A 21985-nucleotide genomic window follows, 5' to 3' on the forward strand; every position below is an offset into this window, starting at 1 on the left:
GGTTGTGGTAGCAGACTGTTCTGTTTGCTTTGGGTGAGAGTTTACAGTGTTTGCTTGACCGTGTCAAGGTGACCATGTACCTCCGTTTCATTCATTCAGATTATAGAACCTTTCATGTCTCATACTGATAATGTCTGAGCCCACAGAGGAAAGCACACGTTCTTTCTTTCATTCACTCACTCTCACTCTCTATAAAGATAAGGAGGTGAGAAGGAGACTTACCCAGAGGTTCCAACACAAGCTGATCCTGGGTGACAGCCAGTGGAGGCTGAACACACACAGTCAGTTTAGGACCCTGCAATGCACAGCGACTCGTCACCTTGATCTGAGAAAGAGAGATGGATGGAGAGGGAGGAGAAAAAGAGAAACAGAGGAAGACATTTCATTTCTCAAGTTGCAGCAAAAATAGTTAGACGAGTGAGTCAAATGAAATTAGCCTTGATGTCTGCGTCTTGATGAAGTCAGCAAGTGTGTGACACATACCTTCACTGTGACTGAGGGGACGGGTAGACCATCAATGTCCGGGATGAGCGCTTGCTATAGAGATAGAGAGAATGTCAGGATATACCAGTCTGTATGTGCAGCCTTCATTGTGTGTGTGTGTGTGTGTGTGTGTGTGTGTGTGTGTGTGTGTGTGTTTTGGTTTTACTATCCTTGTGGGGACCAGAAGTCCTCACAAGGATCGTAAAACAAAGAAAGTTAGGACAAGTGGGGACATTTCGCCGGTCGCCACAAGTAAAAGGACTATTTTAGGCTTAGGGATTAGGTTTAGGGTTAGGGGTTAGGTTTAGGGGTTAGGATTAGGTTTTAAGGAGTTAAGGTTAGAGCTCGGTTGTGCTTCTACATCTGTTTTAAGAAGGGTTTCTGTATAAGCACTGTGACATCTGCTGATGTAAAAAGGGCTTTATAAATACATTTGATTTGAAGGGTTGGGGAAAATAGGATGCTGAGTGGAATTCAATTGTTTGGACCCCACAAGGATAGTAAAACAAACGTCTGTGTCTATTTCAGTGTGTGTGTGTGTGTGTGTTCACCGATGTGCTGTCCATGTTAGTGGAGACTGTGGCTGTAACAGTCAGATCCTCATCTGTCTCTGCTACAGGAAGAATATCTACAACAGAAAAGAAGAAAGAGTCAGGAAATATCCTACAATACACAAATACACACAGTCTGTTCACGCTGTGTGTGTGTGTGTGTGTGTGTGTGTGTGTGTGTGTGTGTGTGTGTGTCCTACCAGCCTGGGTCCTGGTGGCCTGTCTGATGACTCTCTGCAGACTCTTCATCTCAGTGTCGATCTGGGAGTAGTCCTGTTCGCGGGCGTCCACCTTGGGCGTGGAGAAGAAAGAGGGGTCTGTGCCCATGTAGGAACACTGCAGGTGGCCCTCATTGCTCAGGGTCACCACCACACCCTTCAGATCCCTATGGGGGGTTGAAACATCTGCCTTGGTCAGAAACAGAAAAACTGCTATATGATTTGTGTGAGGAAAAACAGTTTCATAGCAGCTTCTCAGCACCCATCATTCAGAGATTGAGAATATAGAAGAGAGATAGAACAAGATAATGAAAGGGACAGAAAAAAAACTAGTTAGGAGGTGTGATGCAGTGTGTGTGGTAACTGGTTGCAGATGTGTTGTGGTGACAGGGCAGTGAGGCAGTAACACCCCCCCCACACACACACACACAGGGGGTTTCCAGCCCAGAGGAGTAGTAAGTCCCACACCTGCAGGAGAGGGCGACTGAGGGGGGTATAACCCCCCTTTTACTGCTGCAGGGGCACATTCACAACTACTCCCTCTCCCCTGCAAACAACCAGCCCTCCCCCATTTCTAAAGCCCCCCATAAATAGCAGCAGCCCTGCCGCCACAGGGGAGGGATTGACCTACCCACTCAGCCATCCAAATAAAATGTCATCGCTATAACACTATTCTATCAAACTCAAGCATTGTGTGCCTGTGTGCTTGTGCGTGTGTTTCTTTCCCTTCAGGTCTAAAGTCCAGTTCAAGCGATTCAATCCAGAACGTCTCAATGGTATAAGTTATTTGTCCCTTGATAAAGATGAGCAATAATGACTGTATAAAATAAAATAATTAAAATACTGAGCTATATTGTATGCAAAAACAATTTGGGAAATTCTATCTCATAGTAATACAAGTGCTCAGAGAAAGAGATTTTGTTTAACAAGTTTTTAAAAATCCTCAAAAAAGGTAGAGGTCACTACAATTTCTTATAAATAAAGTAGTCAAAAGTTTAGTATTTGGTCCCATATTCCTGGCACGTAATGATTACATCCAGCTTGTGACTCTACAAACTTGTTGGATGAATTTGCGTTTCAGATTATTTAGTGCCCAATAGGAATAAATGGTAAGTAATGTATTGTGTCATTTTGGAGTCACTTTTATTGTACACTGAACAAAAATATAAACGCAACATGTAGTGTTGGCCCCATGTTTCATGAGCTGAAATAAAAGTTTCCCGAAATTTTCCATATGCAGAAAAAGCTAATTTCTCTCAAATTGTGTGGACAAATTTGTTTACATCCCTGTTAGCGAGCATTTCTCCTTTGCCAAAATAATCCATCCACCTGACAAGTGTGGCATATCAAGAAGCTGATTAAACAGTATGATCATTACACAGGTGCACCTTGTGCTGGGGACAATAAAAGGCTACTCTAAAATGTGCAGTTTATTCACAACACAATGCCACAGATGTCTCAAGTTGAGGGAGTGTGCAATTGGCATGCTGACTGCAGGAATGTCCGCCAGAGATTTTGCCAGAGGACTGAATGCTCATTTATCTACCATAAGCCGCCTTATGGCAGATTTGGCAGTACGTCCTACCGGCCTCACAACCCCAGAACACATGTATGGCGTTGTGTGGGCGAGTGGTTTGCTGACGTTGTGAACAGAGTGCCCCATGGTGGTGGGGAGGTTATTGTGTGGACAGGCATAAGCTACGGACAACAAACACAATTACATTTTATCGATGGCAATTTGAATGCACAGAAATACCTTAACGAGAACCTGAGGCCCATTTTTTGAAAGGTATCTGTATGCCAAGTCACGGAAAATCCATAGATTAGGGCCTAATGAATTTATTTCAATTGACTGATTTCCTCATATGAACTGTAACTCAAAATATTTTAAATTGCTGCATGTTGCATTTGTGTTTTTGTTCAGTACAAATATGATTCTAAACAGTTCTACATTCATTTGGATGCTACCATGATTAAGGATTATCCTGAATGAATCGGGAATAATGATGAGTGAGAAAGTTAGATTGTCAAATATCATACCCCCAAGACATGCTAATCTCTCACCATTACCAACAGGGGAGGTTAGCATGTCTAGGGGGTGTGATTTTTCTCACTCCTCATTAGTCATTTACCTGTGGTAAATTCAATTGATTGTACATGATTTGGAAAGGCACACACCTGGGGTGGCAGGTAGCCTAGTGGTTAGAGCGTTGGGCCAGTAACCTAAAGGTTGCTGGATCGAATCCCCGAGCTGACAAGGTAAAAATCTGTCATCCTGCACCTGAACAAGGGTTCCGGTATGCCGTCACTGTAAATAAAAAAGTGTTCTTAACTGCCTTAAATAAAAGGTTACATTTTAAAATAAGGTTGACAGTGCACGTCAGAGCAAAAACCAAGCCATGCTGTCAAAGGAATTGTCCATATAGGACTGTGTCGAGGCACAGATCTGGGGAAGGGTACCAAAACATTTCTGCAGCATTGAAGGACCCCAAAAAGTTTGGAACCACCTCTTCCTAGAGCTGGCCCCCCAGCCAAACTGACCAATCGGGGGAGAAGGGCCTTGGTCAGGGAGTTGACCAAGAACCTGATGGTCGCTCTGACAGAGTTACAGAGTTCCTTTGTGGAAGAAGAACAACCATCTCTGCAGCACTCCACCAATCAGGCCTTTATGGTAGAGAAGCCAGTCCTCAATAACAGGCACATGACAGCCCTATTGGAATTTGCCAAAAGGCACCTAAAGGACTCTCAGACAGAAGGTTCTCTGGTCTGATGAAACCAAGATTGAAACCAAGACCCTTGATGAAAACTTGCTCCGGAGCAGGTTTTCATCAAGGCTCTCACTGTACTTTGCTCCATTCATCTTTCCCTCGATCCTGACTAGTTTCCCAGTCCCTGCCGCTGAAAAACATCCCCCACAGCATGATGCTGCCACCACCATGCTTCACCGTAGTGATGGTGCCAGGTTTCCTCCAGATGTGATGCTTGGCATCATTATTCATCACTGTTTGTGTTGTAAATAATTGTTGTAAATTGTGGTGTGATTATGGCCATTACCATGCGATGACATTTAGTACTACAGTCCACCACTCCCTTATCTGTTCTGATTGGCCAGCTGTAAGACATTGTGAAATAATTTCCTCTCAGGGATTTGGGTGGATTTCTCATGGTGATAACCGTGACAACTGGTGATCATTAATAATAACAAACCTGGCATATGGGCTTCATAGAGTGTGTGTGTACGCAAGTATGCCTGTGGGTGAGAGAGTAGCGCTCAGCGGAGAGAGAGAGAATGAAGGCTACACGTATGTCCTATGTAGAATGTGTTCTGCAAGGTTGCGTGGAGGATGAGTGTGTAACTGTGTGTGCTATGCAAATGTGTGTTTGTTCTGGGAGGACCCAGAGAGAGGCTCATCTAGTTGGTACTGACAGAAGGGCTCGTTAGAATGGAGCCAACAGAGCAGAGCTACTGAGACACACACAGGGACACTCACCCATGGAGCACAGGAATGGAGCCAACACACAGGGACTCTCAACCATGGAGGACAGGAATGGAGCCAACACACAGGGACTCTCAACCATGGAGGACAGGAATGGAGCCAACACACAGGGACTCTCAACCATGGAGGACAGGAATGGAGCCAACACACAGGGACTCTCAACCATGGAGGACAGGAATGGAGCCAACACACAGGGACTCACAACCATGGAGCACAGGAATGGAGCCAACACACAGGGACTCTCAACCATGGAGCACAGGAATGGAGCCAACACACAGGGACTCTCAACCATGGAGCACAGGAATGGAGCCAACACACAGGGACTCTCAACCATGGAGCACAGGAATGGAGCCAACACACAGGGACTCTCAACCATGGAGCACAGGAATGGAGCCAACACACAAGGACTCTCAACCATGGAGCACAGGAATGGAGCTCCATCTGAGTGCTTCCACCGCTCCCTTACCATTTAGAGTCGCACTCTCCTCTCCTCCTTTCATCCTCCCATCCACAGGGGTATTTGTTACCTTATCGGATCAGTGGCATCTGAGCACACACTGTGTGTAACTACTAACTTACAACTTCTTCTTCTTTTGTTAAATGTGAGGGTTGGCTTTTGAATTTCATTTCCTAAATTGACAGAATGGAAATGATCCAATCCTGGTTACAGTACACAACCACCAAATTCATGGCAACACCAACAGCAGCGGGTGCCATGGTAACGAGTGGGGGGTGGGGTGGGTGTACTCACGGGAAGTTAGCGAGCCTGACAGCCACGGGGGAACAGGAGAGCTGGGCGGCCCACTTCAACGTCACATCCTGGTACACCAGCAGCATGTTGTTATGGTTACCGACCAGGGTGTTGGTGGTGCCTTCAGACACTGGGAAGAGAAGGAAGGGTCAGAGGTTAGTTACAATCACAGGAGATGCATGACACCTAATGAAAAGTGCTTTATAAATACAGTCCTTCCATCAATCAGTCATCAATAGGATATCGATTTGCTCGGAGTTGCTTTGGCAAGCTAGAAGCCAGTCCATAAAATGACAACAAACATTCAATGAATATTTAACCATTTAGAAAGCAAAAATATCTCAAGTCACTACAAATGAATTAAACAAGGCCTATTCATTTGTGAGAACACACACGGTTAAAACCCGGGTTGACCTGAAATGGTCTAGCATGAAAACGCCTTTTGGTTTGGCCGCGCACACACACAAGTATTTACCGTGACTGCCACCATGGGAGATCTGAGATGCACCCGCAACACACGCCTAGCCAACCTCATTTGGATAGAGGGCAGGGGCGGGCAAGGCCGAAATGACAGACACAGTTTATATAGGACTCCCTCCATCCACTACATATAGCAGCATTTACTTTCTCCTCTTTCGCTCCTCCTGGTTCATTCTGTTCTGCCACTGTGGCCAGGCACTGTATTAATAGCAGTGTATCAGACAGACATGTGGCATGGTTTCCCTGAACACACCTTACCCTGAGGTGTGTGTGTGTACTAATTATAAGTGATTATTATCAATGCTGGGGTTAAGTGGCTGTATTATCACTCATTTAGGGAAAAACAGAGGATGAGAGAGAGGGGGGGGGGGGGGGCAAAGAAACGAGGGAGAGAGAGAAAAGGAGAACGCGAGCCAAAAAAGGCAGCTGCATAGCGGAGGGCCAGGGGGGAAACCTGTGAAATATTGAGAGCGGGCCGGTAAACCGCTAAAGTTCCAGCCAAAACAATGTGAAAGTCAGCAGCCCAGAAAGTTCCTCTCCCTCTCTATGTATTGAAAACACAACCGCAGCAGATTACAATAGCGGGAAGCCATTTGCCATACTATCCGGGTGACTGCTGAAAACACAACCGCAGCAGATTACAATAGCGGGAAGCCATTTGCCATACTATCCGGGTGATTGCTGAAAACACAACCGCAGCAGATTACAATAGCGGGAAGCCATTTGCCATACTATCCGGGTGACTGCTGAAAACACAACCGCAGCAGATTACAATAGCGGGAAGCCATTTGCCATACTATCCGGGTGACTGCTGAAAACACAACCGCAGCAGATTACAATAGTGGGAAGCCATTTGCCATACTATCCGGGTGACTGCTGAAAACACAACCGCAGCAGATTACAATAGCGGGAAGCCATTTGCCATACTATCCGGGTGACTGCTGAAAACACAACCGCAGCAGATTACAATAGCGGGAAGCCATTTGCCATACTATCCGGGTGACTGCTGAAAACACAACCGCAGCAGATTACAATAGCGGGAAGCCATTTGCCATAGTATCCGGGTGACTGCTGAAAACACAACCAGAGAAAACGATCGAGGACTGTGATCGATGTCACCTGGGATCCTGGCCTTGATAGAGGAACGATGCAAATGGAATGGGAATAGTGTGATGTAAGGTTGTGTGTGTGTGTGTGTGTGTGTATACCAGAGGGAATGGTGCTCACAGGTCAAACACAACTCAATGAGGAATAGCAGGTGCCTCTGGTTAAAAAAAACCATTTCTCTCAACCACACTGCTTCTCTTCTTCCTCTTCTATCCCTCTCTCTCCTTCATTTTCCTCCCTCTCACCTATTTCCCTCCCTCACCCTTTCTTTCTCTCCCGCTATCCTTCCCTTGAAAGCTTACTTACTTTATTGTCCCCATGGGGAAATTTTGTTGCAGTGTCATGTACACATTTAAAGTGGCGTTAAATACAAAACAAGATTGACAATACAACTTTCAATAACAGTCACGCACCAATAAATAAAATACAATTTTAAATTTTAAATTGCCATCCCTCTCTCCATGTATATACATGTAACTGCCAACATAAAGGAAACACTTGAGTAAATGAGGGATACAAAGTATATTGAAAGCAGGTGCTTCCACACAGGTGTGGTTCCTGAGTTAATTAAGCAATTAACCTCCCATCATGCTTAGGGTCATGTATACAAAATGTCCAGTTGACCATTATTTTGGCTACCATGGCTAGAAGAAGAGAACTCAGTGACTTTGAAAGAGGGGTCTCAAAGAAGCATAAGGATTTTAAAGGGTGTGTATATATCTCAGTCACCAGATCTCAACCCAATTGAAAACTTATGGGAGATTCTGTAGCGGTGCCTGAGACAGCGTTTTCCACCACCATCAACAAAACACAAAATGATGGAATGTCTCATGGAAGAATGGTGTCGCATCCCTCGAATAGAGTTCCAGACACTTGTAGAATCTATACCAAGGTGCATTCAAGAGGTTCTTGCGGCTCATGGTGGCCCCAATGCCCTATTAAGACATTTATATTAGTGTTTCCATTATTTTGGCAGTTAGCTGTAACTGAGCTCAGCTGGAGAGAGGTGTGTTGGCTGGAACCCTGCGATAGTGGGATTAACATGCAACACGCAGACCCGATTCACAGGGCATTTCGCCAGCAGAACATGCTGTGTGTGTGTGTGTGCTTCTGCAGGTGACGGTGCTGTGTGTTGCATGTTCGAGGTGCTACATATGCTAAATATGGATCCGATTAGAGCGTGCCTTGCTCTGTGACATGTCCTACTTCCTCTGGTTGGAGTGGTATGTTGGGAGTCAGTCAGGACAGACAGATGCACTGTGTAGAGCTGTACTCCGGTCCCTCATTAAACCCAACCCAGGAGCCGAGAGACTCCCTATCAGATGAACCTGAGCTCACAGACAAACACTCATTCTGCTACCGCCACACACACTGGACAGGCATGGGGAACGTCTTATCACCACTAGAAATGTGTTAGACCAGTATCTACATAGCAGACCTAAAACAAAGACTGGATAGAAGAATAATATTCATCAATTATATGGAGGATGGATATCTGCTATGTCCTACAATATGCCCTACAATATGTTCTACAAATAGTGTGTCTGATATCAAGCAGTAAAGCAGTCTGTTATGTTAGGAAGCAGCTAGGGTTGTACCATTACCTGAGGGGTAGGGGAGGAAGCACTAGGGCTGCACCATTGCCTGAGGAGTAGGGGAGGAAGCAGTAGGGCTCTACCATTACCTGAGGCGTAGGGGAGGAAGCAGCTGGGGTTGTACTCCAGTTTCTTCATGAAGCGGATATGTCCGTTGTCTTTGAGGCAGTACAGGTTCCTTTCGCCGCAAACAAAGATGGAGGATGAGGACGGAGAGAAGGAGGGGACACTGAGGTCCAAGGCCTGCTCCCCCAGGACCAGGGTCCAGTCAGCCTGAGGGGGAAACACACACAGGGTTAAACACACACACACACAAACGAGCACACACACACACGCAGTTCTCCTCTCACCGTCAGTCTCTTCCCTGCAGTTTTGCTATGCTGCTCAGCATCCTGTCTGGTCTCTGCATCCGTGGCCACCGCTAGCGTCTCATACCTGGGTTAGGAACACTTCAGTTTAGACACACACACACTGTTCTCAGTGGTAACACTTCAGTTTAGACACACACACACTGTTCTCAGTGGTAACACTTCAGTTTAGACACACACTGTTCTCAGTGGTAACACTTCAGTTTAGACACACACTGTGCTCAGTGGTAACACTTCAGTTTAGACACACACTGTGCTCAGTGGTAACACTTCAGTTTAGACACACACTGTGCTCAGTGGTAACACTTCAGTTTAGACACACACTGTGCTCAGTGGTAACACTTCAGTTTAGACACACACTGTGCTCAGTGGTAACACTTCAGTTTAGACACACACTGTGCTCAGTGGTAACACTTCAGTTTAGACACACACTGTGCTCAGTGGTAACACTTCAGTTTAGACACACACTGTGCTCAGTGGTAACACTTCAGTTTAGACACACACTGTGCTCAGTGGTAACACTTCAGTTTAGATACACACTGTGCTCAGTGGTAACACTTCAGTTTAGACACACACTGTTCTCAGTGGTAACACTTCAGTTTAGATACACACTGTGCTCAGTGGTAACACTTCAGTTCAGACACACACTGTGCTCAGTGGTAACACTTCAGTTCAGACACACACTGTGCTCAGTGGTAACACTTCAGTTTAGATACACACTGTGCTCAGTGGTAACACTTCAGTTTAGATACACACTGTGCTCAGTGGTAACACTTCAGTTTAGACACACACTGTTCTCAGTGGTAACACTTCAGTTTAGATACACACTGTGCTCAGTGGTAACACTTCAGTTCAGACACACACTGTGCTCAGTGGTAACACTTCAGTTCAGACACACACTGTGCTCAGTGGTAACACTTCAGTTTAGATACACACTGTGCTCAGTGGTAACACTTCAGTTTAGACACACACTGTGCTCAGTGGTAACACTTCAGTTCAGACACACACTGTGCTCAGTGGTAACACTTCAGAAACACTTCAGCTGGACCCTCTGTCAGAAGCCCCACTGTCATAATAAATGACATAACAGACATCCATCGGTGTTATGACAACTAAAGTTTATGCCACAAAACATTCAGGTACGCTAGTATCATGCTTTTACATTCTCAAACAATGGCCTTATTAATAGCAGTATCATGACACTGATCTGGAGTCAGTCTACAGTAGTCTCGCACTATGGCATTAATACAATCTGATTTCCAGTAAAAAGCTGGAACTGGCTATAGTTGCAACAGACATCTCACACACACACACGCACGCTCAGTCACCTTGCCCCTCGGGAGGTAGAAGGAAAAGCTGCTAAGAATCAGGTAATTATGTGAAGGGAAATCAGAACCTGCTAAGCCCTGATGTTTATGAAGCTGGAAACGACAGGAGACAATTTGCTCTGTCAGGGAGAAAGTCTCTTTCTCTCTCTGAGAAAGGAATGGAGGGATGAACATGTCCAAAGACAACAGCAAGCAGTGCCAATGGGAAGGTGGAGGAAGAGGAAACGGGACTATATTTTGACTAAAGGTTGCAGAGGGGTAACAATAGAGTACACTCCTGACAAATGCACATCGAATAAGTGCACTTCGGTTTGCATTCATACATTACTTTTGATCAGCTGTAAGAAACCTGAAGGCCTCAATCCTAAATGGATGGGAGAGTTTGGCACCATCTAGCCAAGGCCTTTTAATGGCAGAGTACTATGATCAGGTATGTTGGTGAATGAGCTAGCGTGAAAGAGCCCTAACACATAGAATCACAAAGAGTGTTTGTGTGTGTGTGTGTGTGTGTGTGTGTGTGTGAGATGGTAGAGTCAAACCTTGAAGAACTGATTCACCAGCATGCATACTGGTTGTAAACGGTGAGCTCACACATTCAGAGTTCCACAGCTTAGGCCAGCCCAGCGGAGCAGTGAGGGTGTTTACATGAGTATAAATATGTGCATAATATGCATGCACGGTTGTGTGTATGAAATGTATGATCTTGAACACACCACCAACACACACCCCACGAGGCTCACCTTTAACCAGTTCAACCCACACAAACACAGTCAACCTCTACAGGTTGGATAGAGTCTCTCTGTCTCAAACAGCCCAGAGAGACACAGAGTGAGTGTGTGAAGCTGGGGCATGGAGGCTAGATGAAGTGTGGGGATGTGTGCAGCCAGAGGAAACAGCCCAGTCATTTATATGAAAGAGGATATCTCCCCAATACTTCCCTGATACACAAACACAAAATCACATTCACCAACGCTCAAGCGCAGAGAAAATCAACATTACTGGCTAAACAAACCGAGGGAGCTGAACAGTTCCCTAGCTGACTGATATTATGCAGTACATGACACTCAGAGCAAGGCTATTTCTAACTAAGATGCAGGATTTTCATTACCAAATTTAGCTCTCTTCGTATCTACAGTTTATGACCTTTGATTCTAGATTTGATCAGAAAGTGGGATTCTAGCCACAGAGACCAAGTCTAGACACAGCCAAGTGTTAACTGGGGACATAGAGCGCTTCATCCTGGGCAGAATTATTTTTATTAGAATTCATATATACAGTCTGAGAATTGAAGAGAGGGAGGAGGGGGAGGGAGGAACAGGGGGGTGAGGTCAGCGTTTCCGCATGGATATCTCATCTGGGGAAGCTCTTGATATCGGAGAAATCTGGGATAACAAACAGCTGGAAGGCCGGGTTTCACACACCGAAACACACACACACACTTCGGCCTTTCCCCAATTTCCATCCGGTTTTAGCAGGAGCGTGAAAAGGGAGGAAGGTAACTGTGATTATTGTGGAGGGGCGATGAGTGGCCAAAGTAGAGGAAAATAAAGACAGGGCTTACATGGGGAGCTGTGGCGATCAATGAGTGGAAATTTCATTAGGATGTGAAAATGTTAACTTTGCACCGCAGATAACCAGACTCAGCTGTGGCAATAGGGCCCAATACACCCAATCTGCCATCTGCAGTATCCCCTATACACTATTTACACACACGGACACAAAGAAGGAGGCACACACACAGAACACTCTCCCCTATTATTTAAAGATGGTGCAGTGGTTTGTGGTGTTAGGACTAGAAAATGGCCTCCCGTCTGTCTGCTGCACCACAGATGTATTTAAAGATCTAGCGCAGAGTAGCAGGCAGGTAGATGGCCTTCAGAGGCGACGAGTACACTTCTTCACTCCCTCTCACACTCACTTTTTCATTTACTTACCCCTGAGGAGGGTGTGTGTGTACGTGTGCGCGTGCTTTGCAGCGTATGTGTGTGTGTTGCAGCGTGTGTGTGTGTGTACCTGTAGCTCTCCACCTGTCGTGCTGAGGACACAGTGAGGAAGGTGTCAGTGCGGGAGCAGTAACACAGAGGACCAGGTAGGAGGAAGCCAGGGAGGAAACGGCCAAATGAGTAACTCTCCTGCTCAAAGAACATCAGCATGCCATCCATGGACTGGATACACATAGAGTGGTGGTCTGAGGGGAGGGAATAAAATACAAATGTTACATGAGTGTTGAATAAATGTTAATTCAACACACAGGGTTAGTACAATAACACATGACAACCTGGTGGAATCATACTAGCATCACAGAAAAGTACACACAATGACAGAACACAGACCTGAATGCTGCCTGACTAAATGACTTGCAGAATTGTATACGTTCTGTGGAAAAATGTATGCATCATACAGTTCTGTCTGACTTGTTGGGGCGGCTCTGCTATGTTGTGTTGTAGTGGTGGGTTAGCTGCTCTGCTATGTTGTGTTGTAGTGGTGGGTTAGCTGCTCTGCTATGTTGTGTTGTAGTGGTGGGTTAGCTGCTCTGCTATGTTGTGTTGTAGTGGTGGGTTAGCTGCTCTACTATGTTGTGTTGTAGTGGTGGGTTAGCTGCTCTGCTATGTTGTGTTGTAGTGGTGGGTGAGCTGCTCTGCTATGTTGTGTTGTAGTGGTGGGTTAGCTGCTCTGCTATGTTGTGTTGTAGTGGTGGGTGAGCTGCTCTGCTATGTTGTGTTGTAGTGGTGGGTGAGCTGCTCTGCTATGTTGTGTTGTAGTGGTGGGTGAGCTGCTCTGCTATGTTGTGGTGGGTTAGCTGCTCTGCTATGTTGTGTTGTAGTGGTGGGTTAACTGCTCTGCTATGTTGTGTTGTAGTGGTGGGTTAGCTGCTCTGCTATGTTGTGGTGGGTTAGTTGCTCTGCTATGTTGTGTTGTAATGGTGGGTTAGCTGCTCTGCTATGTTGTGTTGTAGTGGTGGGTTAGCTGCTCTGCTATGTTGTGTTGTAGTGGTGGGTTAGCTGCTCTGCTATGTTGTGGTGGGTTAGTTGCTCTGCTATGTTGTGTTGTAATGGTGGGTTAGCTGCTCTGCAATGTTGTGGTGGGTTAGCTGCTCTGCTATGTTGTGTTGTAGTGGTGGGTTAGCTGCTCTGCTATGTTGTGTTGTAGTGGTGGGTGAGCTGCTCTGCTATGTTGTGTTGTAGTGGTGGGTTAGCTGCTCTGCTATGTTGTGTTGTAGTGGTGGGTTAGCTGCTCTGCTATGTTGTGTTGTAGTGGTGGGTTAGCTGCTCTGCAATGTTGTGTTGTAGTGGTGGGTTAGCTGCTGTGTAATGTTGTGTTGTAGTGGTGGGTTAGCTGCTCTGCAATGTTGTGTTGTAGTGGTGGGTTAGCTGCTCTGCAATGTTGTGTTGTAATGGTGGGTTAGCTGCTCTGCGATGTTGTGTTGTAGTGGTGGGTTAGCTGCTATGCTATGTTGTGGTGGATTAGCTGTTCTGCTATGTTGTGTTGTAGTGGTGGGTTAGCTGCTCTGCTATGTTGTGGTGGGTTAGCTGCTCTGCGATGTTGTGGTGTAGTGGTTGGTTAGCTGCTCTGCTATGTTGTGGTGGGTGAGCTGCTCTGCTATGTTGTGTTGTAGTGGTGGGTGAGCTGCTCTGCTATGTTGTGTTGTAGTGGTGGGTGAGCTGCTCTGCTATGTTGTGTTGTAGTGGTGGGTGAGCTGCTCTGCTATGTTGTGTTGTAGTGGTGGGTGAGCTGCTCTGCTATGTTGTGTTGTAGTGGTGGGTGAGCTGCTCTGCTATGTTGTGTTGTAGTGGTGGGTGAGCTGCTCTGCTATGTTGTGTTGTAGTGGTGGGTGAGCTGCTCTGCTATGTTGTGTTGTAGTGGTGGGTGAGCTGCTCTGCTATGTTGTGGTGGGTGAGCTGCTCTGCTATGTTGTGTTGTAGTGGTGGGTGAGCTGCTCTGCTATGTTGTGTTGTAGTGGTGGGTGAGCTGCTCTGCTATGTTGTGTTGTAGTGGTGGGTGAGCTACTCTGCTATGTTGTGTTGTAGTGGTGGGTGAGCTGCTCTGCTATGTTGTGTTGTAGTGGTGGGCGAGCTGCTCTGCTATGTTGTGTTGTAGTGGTGGGTGAGCTGCTCTGCTATGTTGTGTTGTAGTGGTGGGTGAGCTGCTCTGCTATGTTGTGTTGTAGTGGTGGGTGAGCTGCTCTGCTATGTTGTGTTGTAGTGGTGGGTTAGCTGCTCTGCTATGTTGTGTTGTAGTGGTGGATTAGCTGTTCTGCTATGTTGTGGTGGATTAGCTGTTCTGCTATGTTGTGGTGTAGTGGTGGGTGAGCTGCTCTGCTATGTTGTGTTGTAGTGGTGGGTGAGCTGCTCTGCTATGTTGTGTTGTAATGGTGGGTGAGCTGCTCTGCTATGTTGTGTTGTAGTGGTGGGTTAACTGCTCTGCTATGTTGTGGTGGGTTAGCTGCTCTGCTATGTTGTGGTGGGTTAGCTGCTCTGCTATGTTGTGTTGTAGTGGTGGGTTAGCTGCTCTGCTATGTTGTGTTGTAGTGGTGGGTTAGCTGCTCTGCTATGTTGTGTTGTAGTGGTGGGTTAGCTGCTCTGCTATGTTGTGTTGTAGTGGTGGGTTAGCTGTTCTGCTATGTTGTGGTGTAGTGGTTGGTTAGCTGCTCTGCTATGTTGTGGTGGGTGAGCTGCTCTGCTATGTTGTGTTGTAGTGGTGGGTGAGCTGCTCTGCTATGTTGTGTTGTAGTGGTGGGTGAGCTGCTCTGCTATGTTGTGTTGTAGTGGTGGGTGAGCTGCTCTGCTATGTTGTGTTGTAGTGGTGGGTGAGCTGCTCTGCTATGTTGTGTTGTAGTGGTGGGTGAGCTGCTCTGCTATGTTGTGGTGGGTGAGCTGCTCTGCTATGTTGTGTTGTAGTGGTGGGTGAGCTGCTCTGCTATGTTGTGTTGTAGTGGTGGGTGAGCTGCTCTGCTATGTTGTGTTGTAGTGGTGGGTTAGCTGCTCTGCTATGTTGTGTTGTAGTGGTGGGTTAGCTGCTCTGCTATGTTGTGTTGTAGTGGTGGGTGAGCTGCTCTGCTATGTTGTGTTGTAGTGGTGGGTGAGCTGCTCTGCTATGTTGTGTTGTAGTGGTGGGTGAGCTGCTCTGCTATGTTGTGTTGTAGTGGTGGGTGAGCTGCTCTGCTATGTTGTGTTGTAGTGGTGGGTGAGCTGCTCTGCTATGTTGTGTTGTAGTGGTGGGTGAGCTGCTCTGCTATGTTGTGGTGGGTGAGCTGCTCTGCTATGTTGTGGTGGGTGAGCTGCTCTGCTATGTTGTGTTGTAGTGGTGGGTGAGCTGCTCTGCTATGTTGTGTTGTAGTGGTGGGTGAGCTGCTCTGCTATGTTGTGTTGTAGTGGTGGGTGAGCTACTCTGCTATGTTGTGTTGTAGTGGTGGGTGAGCTGCTCTGCTATGTTGTGTTGTAGTGGTGGGTGAGCTGCTCTGCTATGTTGTGTTGTAGTGGTGGGTGAGCTGCTCTGCTATGTTGTGTTGTAGTGGTGGGTGAGCTGCTCTGCTATGTTGTGTTGTAGTGGTGGGTGAGCTGCTCTGCTATGTTGTGTTGTAGTGGTGGGTTAGCTGCTCTGCTATGTTGTGTTGTAGTGGTGGATTAGCTGTTCTGCTATGTTGTGGTGGATTAGCTGTTCTGCTATGTTGTGGTGTAGTGGTGGGTGAGCTGCTCTGCTATGTTGTGTTGTAGTGGTGGGTGAGCTGCTCTGCTATGTTGTGTTGTAGTGGTGGGTGAGCTGCTCTGCTATGTTGTGTTGTAGTGGTGGGTTAACTGCTCTGCTATGTTGTGGTGGGTTAGCTGCTCTGCTATGTTGTGGTGGGTTAGCTGCTCTGCTATGTTGTGTTGTAGTGGTGGGTTAGCTGCTCTGCTATGTTGTGTTGTAGTGGTGGGTTAGCTGCTCTGCTATGTTGTGTTGTAGTGGTGGGTTAGCTGCTCTGCTATGTTGTGGTGGGTGAGCTGCTCTGCTATGTTGTGTTGTAGTGGTGGGTGAGCTGCTCTGCTATGTTGTGTTGTAGTGGTGGGTGAGCTGCTCTGCTATGTTGTGTTGTAGTGGTGGGTGAGCTGCTCTGCTATGTTGTGTTGTAGTGGTGGGTTAGCTGCTCTGCTATGTTGTGTTGTAGTGGTGGGTTAGCTGCTCTGCTATGTTGTGTTGTAGTGGTGGGTTAGCTGCTCTGCTATGTTGTGTTGTAGTGGTGGGTTAGCTGCTCTGCTATGTTGTGTTGTAGTGGTGGGTTAGCTGCTCTGCTATGTTGTGGTGGGTGAGCTGCTCTGCTATGTTGTGTTGTAGTGGTGGGTGAGCTGCTCTGCTATGTTGTGTTGTAGTGGTGGGTGAGCTGCTCTGCTATGTTGTGTTGTAGTGGTGGGTGAGCTGCTCTGCTATGTTGTGTTGTAGTGGTGGGTGAGCTGCTCTGCTATGTTGTGTTGTAGTGGTGGGTGAGCTGCTCTGCTATGTTGTGTTGTAGTGGTGGGTGAGCTGCTCTGCTATGTTGTGGTGGGTGAGCTGCTCTGCTATGTTGTGTTGTAGTGGTGGGTGAGCTGCTCTGCTATGTTGTGTTGTAGTGGTGGGTGAGCTGCTCTGCTATGTTGTGTTGTAGTGGTGGGTGAGCTGCTCTGCTATGTTGTGTTGTAGTGGTGGGTGAGCTGCTCTGCTATGTTGTGTTGTAGTGGTGGGTGAGCTGCTCTGCTATGTTGTGTTGTAGTGGTGGGTGAGCTGCTCTGCTATGTTGTGTTGTAGTGGTGGGTGAGCTGCTCTGCTATGTTGTGTTGTAGTGGTGGGTGAGCTGCTCTGCTATGTTGTGTTGTAGTGGTGGGTGAGCTGCTCTGCTATGTTGTGTTGTAGTGGTGGGTTAGCTGCTCTGCTATGTTGTGTTGTAGTGGTGGATTAGCTGTTCTGCTATGTTGTGGTGTAGTGGTGGGTGAGCTGCTCTGCTATGTTGTGTTGTAGTGGTGGGTGAGCTGCTCTGCTATGTTGTGTTGTAGTGGTGGGTGAGCTGCTCTGCTATGTTGTGTTGTAGTGGTGGGTTAACTGCTCTGCTATGTTGTGGTGGGTTAGCTGCTCTGCTATGTTGTGGTGGGTTAGCTGCTCTGCTATGTTGTGTTGTAGTGGTGGGTTAGCTGCTCTGCTATGTTGTGTTGTAGTGGTGGGTTAGCTGCTCTGCTATGTTGTGTTGTAGTGGTGGGTTAGCTGCTCTGCTATGTTGTGTTGTAGTGGTGGGTTAGCTGCTCTGCTATGTTGTGTTGTAGTGGTGGGTTAGCTGCTCTGCTATGTTGTGTTGTAGTGGTGGGTTAGCTGCTCTGCTATGTTGTGTTGTAGTGGTGGGTTAGCTGCTCTGCTATGTTGTGTTGTAGTGGTGGGTTAGCTGCTCTGCTATGTTGTGTTGTAGTGGTGGGTTAGCTGCTCTGCTATGTTGTGTTGTAGTGGTGGGTTAGCTGCTCTGCTATGTTGTGTTGTAGTGGTGGGTTAGCTGCTCTGCTATGTTGTGTTGTAGTGGTGGGTTAGCTGCTCTGCTATGTTGTGTTGTAGTGGTGGGTTAGCTGCTCTGCTATGTTGTGTTGTAGTGGTGGGTTAGCTGCTCTGCTATGTTGTGTTGTAGTGGTGGGTTAGCTGCTCTGTTATGTTGTGTTGTAGTGGTGGGTTAGCTGCTCTGCTATGTTGTGTTGTAGTGGTGGGTTAGCTGCTCTGCTATGTTGTGGTGAAGATGTGGGTTAGCTGCTCTGCGATGTTGTGTTGTAATGGTGGGTTAGCTGCTCTGCTATGTTGTGTTGTAATGGTGGGTTAGCTGCTCTGCTATGTTGTGGTGGGTTAGCTGCTCTGCTATGTTGTGTTGTAGTGGTGGGTTAGCTGCTCTGCTATGTTGTGTTGTAGTGGTGGGTTAGCTGCTCTGCTATGTTGTGTTGTAGTGGTGGGTTAGGTGCTCTGCTATGTTGTGTTGTAGTGGTGGGTTAGCTGCTCTGCTATGTTATGTTGTAGTGGTGGGTTAGCTGCTCTGCGATGTTGTAGTGGTGGGTTAGCTGCTCTGCGATGTTGTAGTGGTGGGTTAGCTGCTCTGCGATGTTGTAGTGGTGGGTTAGCTGCTCTGCGATGTTGTGTTGTAGTGGTGGGTTAGCTGCTCTGCGATGTTGTGTTGTAGTGGTGGGTTAGCTGCTCTGCGATGTTGTGTTGTAGTGGTGGGTTAGCTGCTCTGCGATGTTGTGTTGTAGTGGTGGGTTAGCTGCTCTGCTATGTTGTGTTGTAGTGGTGGGTTAGCTGCTCTGCTATGTTGTGTTGTAGTGGTGGGTTAGCTGCTCTGCTATGTTGTGTTGTAGTGGTGGGTTAGCTGCTCTGCTATGTTGTGTTGTAGTGGTGGGTTAGCTGCTCTGCTATGTTGTGTTGTAGTGGTGGGTTAGCTGCTCTGTTATGTTGTGTTGTAGTGGTGGGTTAGCTGCTCTGCTATGTTGTGTTGTAGTGGTGGGTTAGCTGCTCTGCTATGTTGTGTTGTAGTGGTGGGTTAGCTGCTCTGTTATGTTGTGTTGTAGTGGTGGGTTAGCTGCTCTGCTATGTTGTGTTGTAGTGGTGGGTTAGCTGCTCTGCTATGTTGTGGTGAAGATGTGGGTTAGCTGCTCTGCGATGTTGTGTTGTAATGGTGGGTTAGCTGCTCTGCTATGTTGTGGTGGGTTAGCTGCTCTGCTATGTTGTGTTGTAGTGGTGGGTTAGCTGCTCTGCTATGTTGTGTTGTGGTGGTGGGTTAGCTGCTCTGTTATGTTGTAGTGGTGGGTTAGCTGCTCTGCTATGTTGTGTTGTAGTGGTGGGTTAGCTGCTCTGCGATGTTGTGGTGGGTTAGCTGCTCTGCTATGTTGTGTTGTAGTGGTGGGTTAGCTGCTCTGCTATGTTGTGTTGTAGTGGTGGGTTAGCTGCTCTGCTATGTTGTGTTGTAGTGGTGGGTTAGCTGCTCTGCTATGTTGTGTTGTAGTGGTGGGTTAGCTGCTCTGCTATGTTATGTTGTAGTGGTGGGTGAGCTGCTCTGCGATGTTGTAGTGGTGGGTTAGCTGCTCTGCGATGTTGTAGTGGTGGGTTAGCTGCTCTGCGGTGTTGTGTTGTAGTGGTGGGTTAGCTGCTCTGCGATGTTGTGTTGTAGTGGTGGGTTAGCTGCTCTGCTATGTTGTGTTGTAGTGGTGGGTTAGCTGCTCTGCTATGTTGTGTTGTAGTAGTGGGTGAGCTGCTCTGCTCATTTGTCTCCTGCTGAATCTGATATGTCCATTAACACCTCTCGGACTGAGCAGGCCTGTTCACAGCAGCCTTACACAGCTTTAGGTCTGCGTTCTCCGAGTGCGTGTGTGGAGGGCTTGGAATGGCCCACTGAGTTTTATGGCAGAGAAAATCTGAGATGGCTGAGTACACACACACACACACACACACACACACACACACACACACACACACACACACACACACACACACACACACACACACACACACACACACACACACACACACACACACACACACACACACACACACACACACACACACACACACACACACACAATGAGCCATAACACAGAGCGGCTGTGAGAGCAGAGAACTATAATTAGGCCTCTACGCGCTATTAAAAAAAAATCACTCACATCAACGAGGGGTCAGGGAGTACCACCTACAGAGCAGATACACACATACACAATAATAAACACGTGTGGGTGTGTGCTTCACCAGCTATTCTGGTCATCCCCTTTGGTGAACTGGGCTCAGGGTGGGAGGTCAGTAAAACACTGAAGGACAAGGCCACTCACACAACTACCCCGCCCTGTGTGTGTGTGTCAGTGTAGGCACACGTGCAGGTTTGGTGTGTGTGCATGTATGTGTATTTTCTCACGCTGTGTGTGGGTCTACGCCCATACTAAGGATATCAAAAACCGCTCTTCTAGAGCTATAAAATATTAGTCCAGTACTTCTAACCTTAGCAGAAACATACAGAGGAAACCAGCCCTACTAATAACATTACTAGAACATGCTGTTCCACAGGTTTAGCCCAAGGACAAAACACAGAGGCTGGCAGGACAGAGCAGAGCAGTGCAGTGTCTTTGGGCCTGGGTTCTGGGTGGAGTTGGGATAGAGTGTGGGCCAGGTGCTGCTTAGAATGGCCTATGCTGTTTGTGTGTGTGGCCCGATTCTGACCCAAACCCAGCCAAGCCATTAGGGCTGTATTAGTACAACACTGCTTTTACAGTGCTTACAGTCATTCCATGGTCAGGAACTATTGGGTGCTATTGGGTGCTCACATTTAGAGCAAGCTCCTTCACACACTCATTTCATATGAATACACAGATGACAAGTGTGTACGGCGGTGTGTAGGAGCTGATTTCACAGGCTGTGCTGCTCCCTGGTGGTGATGTGTGGTAGTGTAACCCTGGAACAGGATCCTCTTGTTCTATTTATAGGAACATCATTGTAATCCACTCTCTCTACACTGAAAGGAGAGGGACACGACTATTCTAAGAGTATGTGTGAGAAAGAGAGAGAGAGAGACAGAGAGTAAGAAAGAGAAGGAGAGAAATGGAAAGGGAGGAGGGATAGGGAGAAAAAAGATGGCGCTGGAGGGTAGGGCTGTCGTCTTAACGGCTCTCAACCAACCAGGCTATTTTGTTAGTTTTTTTATAACTTGTTTTGTACATAATGTTGCTGCTACCGTCTCTTATAACCGAAAAGAGCTTCTGGACATCAGAACTGGGATTACTCGCCTCAAATTGGACAAAGAGTTCATCTTCAATGATTCAGACGTGAGGGATATACTACGGACACCCGACCAGGCACATATCCCTGTGATTCGCTGGAAAAGGAAACGTAGGTTTCGCGGAAATAGATCAGGATGCCTTATGAGGATCAGGCGAAGAGTGGCTAATCTGCCCATGCCTTCCGTTCTGCTACCTAACGTTAGCTAACGTTCAATCACTGGAAAATAAATGGGACGAACTGAAAGCACGTATATCCAAACAACGAGACATGAAAAACTGTAATATCTTATGTTTCACAGACTTGTGGCTGAACGACGACATTAAAAACATACAGCTGGCGGGTTATACACTCTATCGGCAGGACAGAACAGCAGCCTCTGGTAAGACACGGGAAGGGGGCCTATGCATATATGTAAACAACAGCTGGTGCACGATACCTAAGGAAGTCTCAGGGTTTTGCTTGCCTGAGGTAGAGTATCTCATGATAAGCTGTAGACCACACTATCTGTATTTTTCGTAGTGGTCTACATACCACCACAGACCGAGGCTGGCACTAAAACCGCACTCACTGAGCTGTATTCCGCCATAAGCAAACAGGAAAACACTCATCCGGAGGTGGCGCTCTTAGCGGCCGGGGACTTTAATGCGGGGAAACAAATCAGTTTTACCTAATTTCTATCAGCATGTTAAATGTGCAACCAGAGGGGAAAGAAAAATCTAGACCACCTTTACACCACACACAGACGCATACAAAGCTCTCCCTCGCCCTCCATTTGGCAAATCTGACCATAATTCTATCCTCCCGATTCCTGCTTACAAGCAAAAATGAAAGCAGGAAGCACCAGTGACTCGGTTTATAAAAAAAGTGGTCAGA

The 21985-nt window shown here is 47.1% G+C and overlaps 1 protein-coding gene across 4 annotated transcripts in view; it reads right to left on the reverse strand.

Moving 5' to 3' along the window:
• The window catches only part of bbs9 (Bardet-Biedl syndrome 9), a 196148-nt gene that overhangs the window by 153369 nt on the left and 20794 nt on the right, over nucleotides 1-21985 (reverse strand). For all 4 annotated transcript variants that reach the window (XM_071383600.1, XM_071383601.1, XM_071383598.1 and 1 more), the window contains exons 6-13: nucleotides 12392-12566; nucleotides 9033-9117; nucleotides 8772-8955; nucleotides 5501-5630; nucleotides 1235-1419; nucleotides 1035-1111; nucleotides 484-537; nucleotides 223-325 (exon numbers count right to left, since the gene is read on the reverse strand). In XM_071383600.1, coding sequence (XP_071239701.1) covers nucleotides 223-325; nucleotides 484-537; nucleotides 1035-1111; nucleotides 1235-1419; nucleotides 5501-5630; nucleotides 8772-8955; nucleotides 9033-9117; nucleotides 12392-12566 — 993 coding nt within the window. The remainder of the gene's footprint in view (nucleotides 1-222; nucleotides 326-483; nucleotides 538-1034; nucleotides 1112-1234; nucleotides 1420-5500; nucleotides 5631-8771; nucleotides 8956-9032; nucleotides 9118-12391; nucleotides 12567-21985) is intronic.

This window comes from Salvelinus alpinus, chromosome 35 (assembly GCF_045679555.1).
Source record: "Salvelinus alpinus chromosome 35, SLU_Salpinus.1, whole genome shotgun sequence".
Classification (NCBI taxonomy): Eukaryota; Metazoa; Chordata; class Actinopteri; order Salmoniformes; family Salmonidae; genus Salvelinus; species Salvelinus alpinus.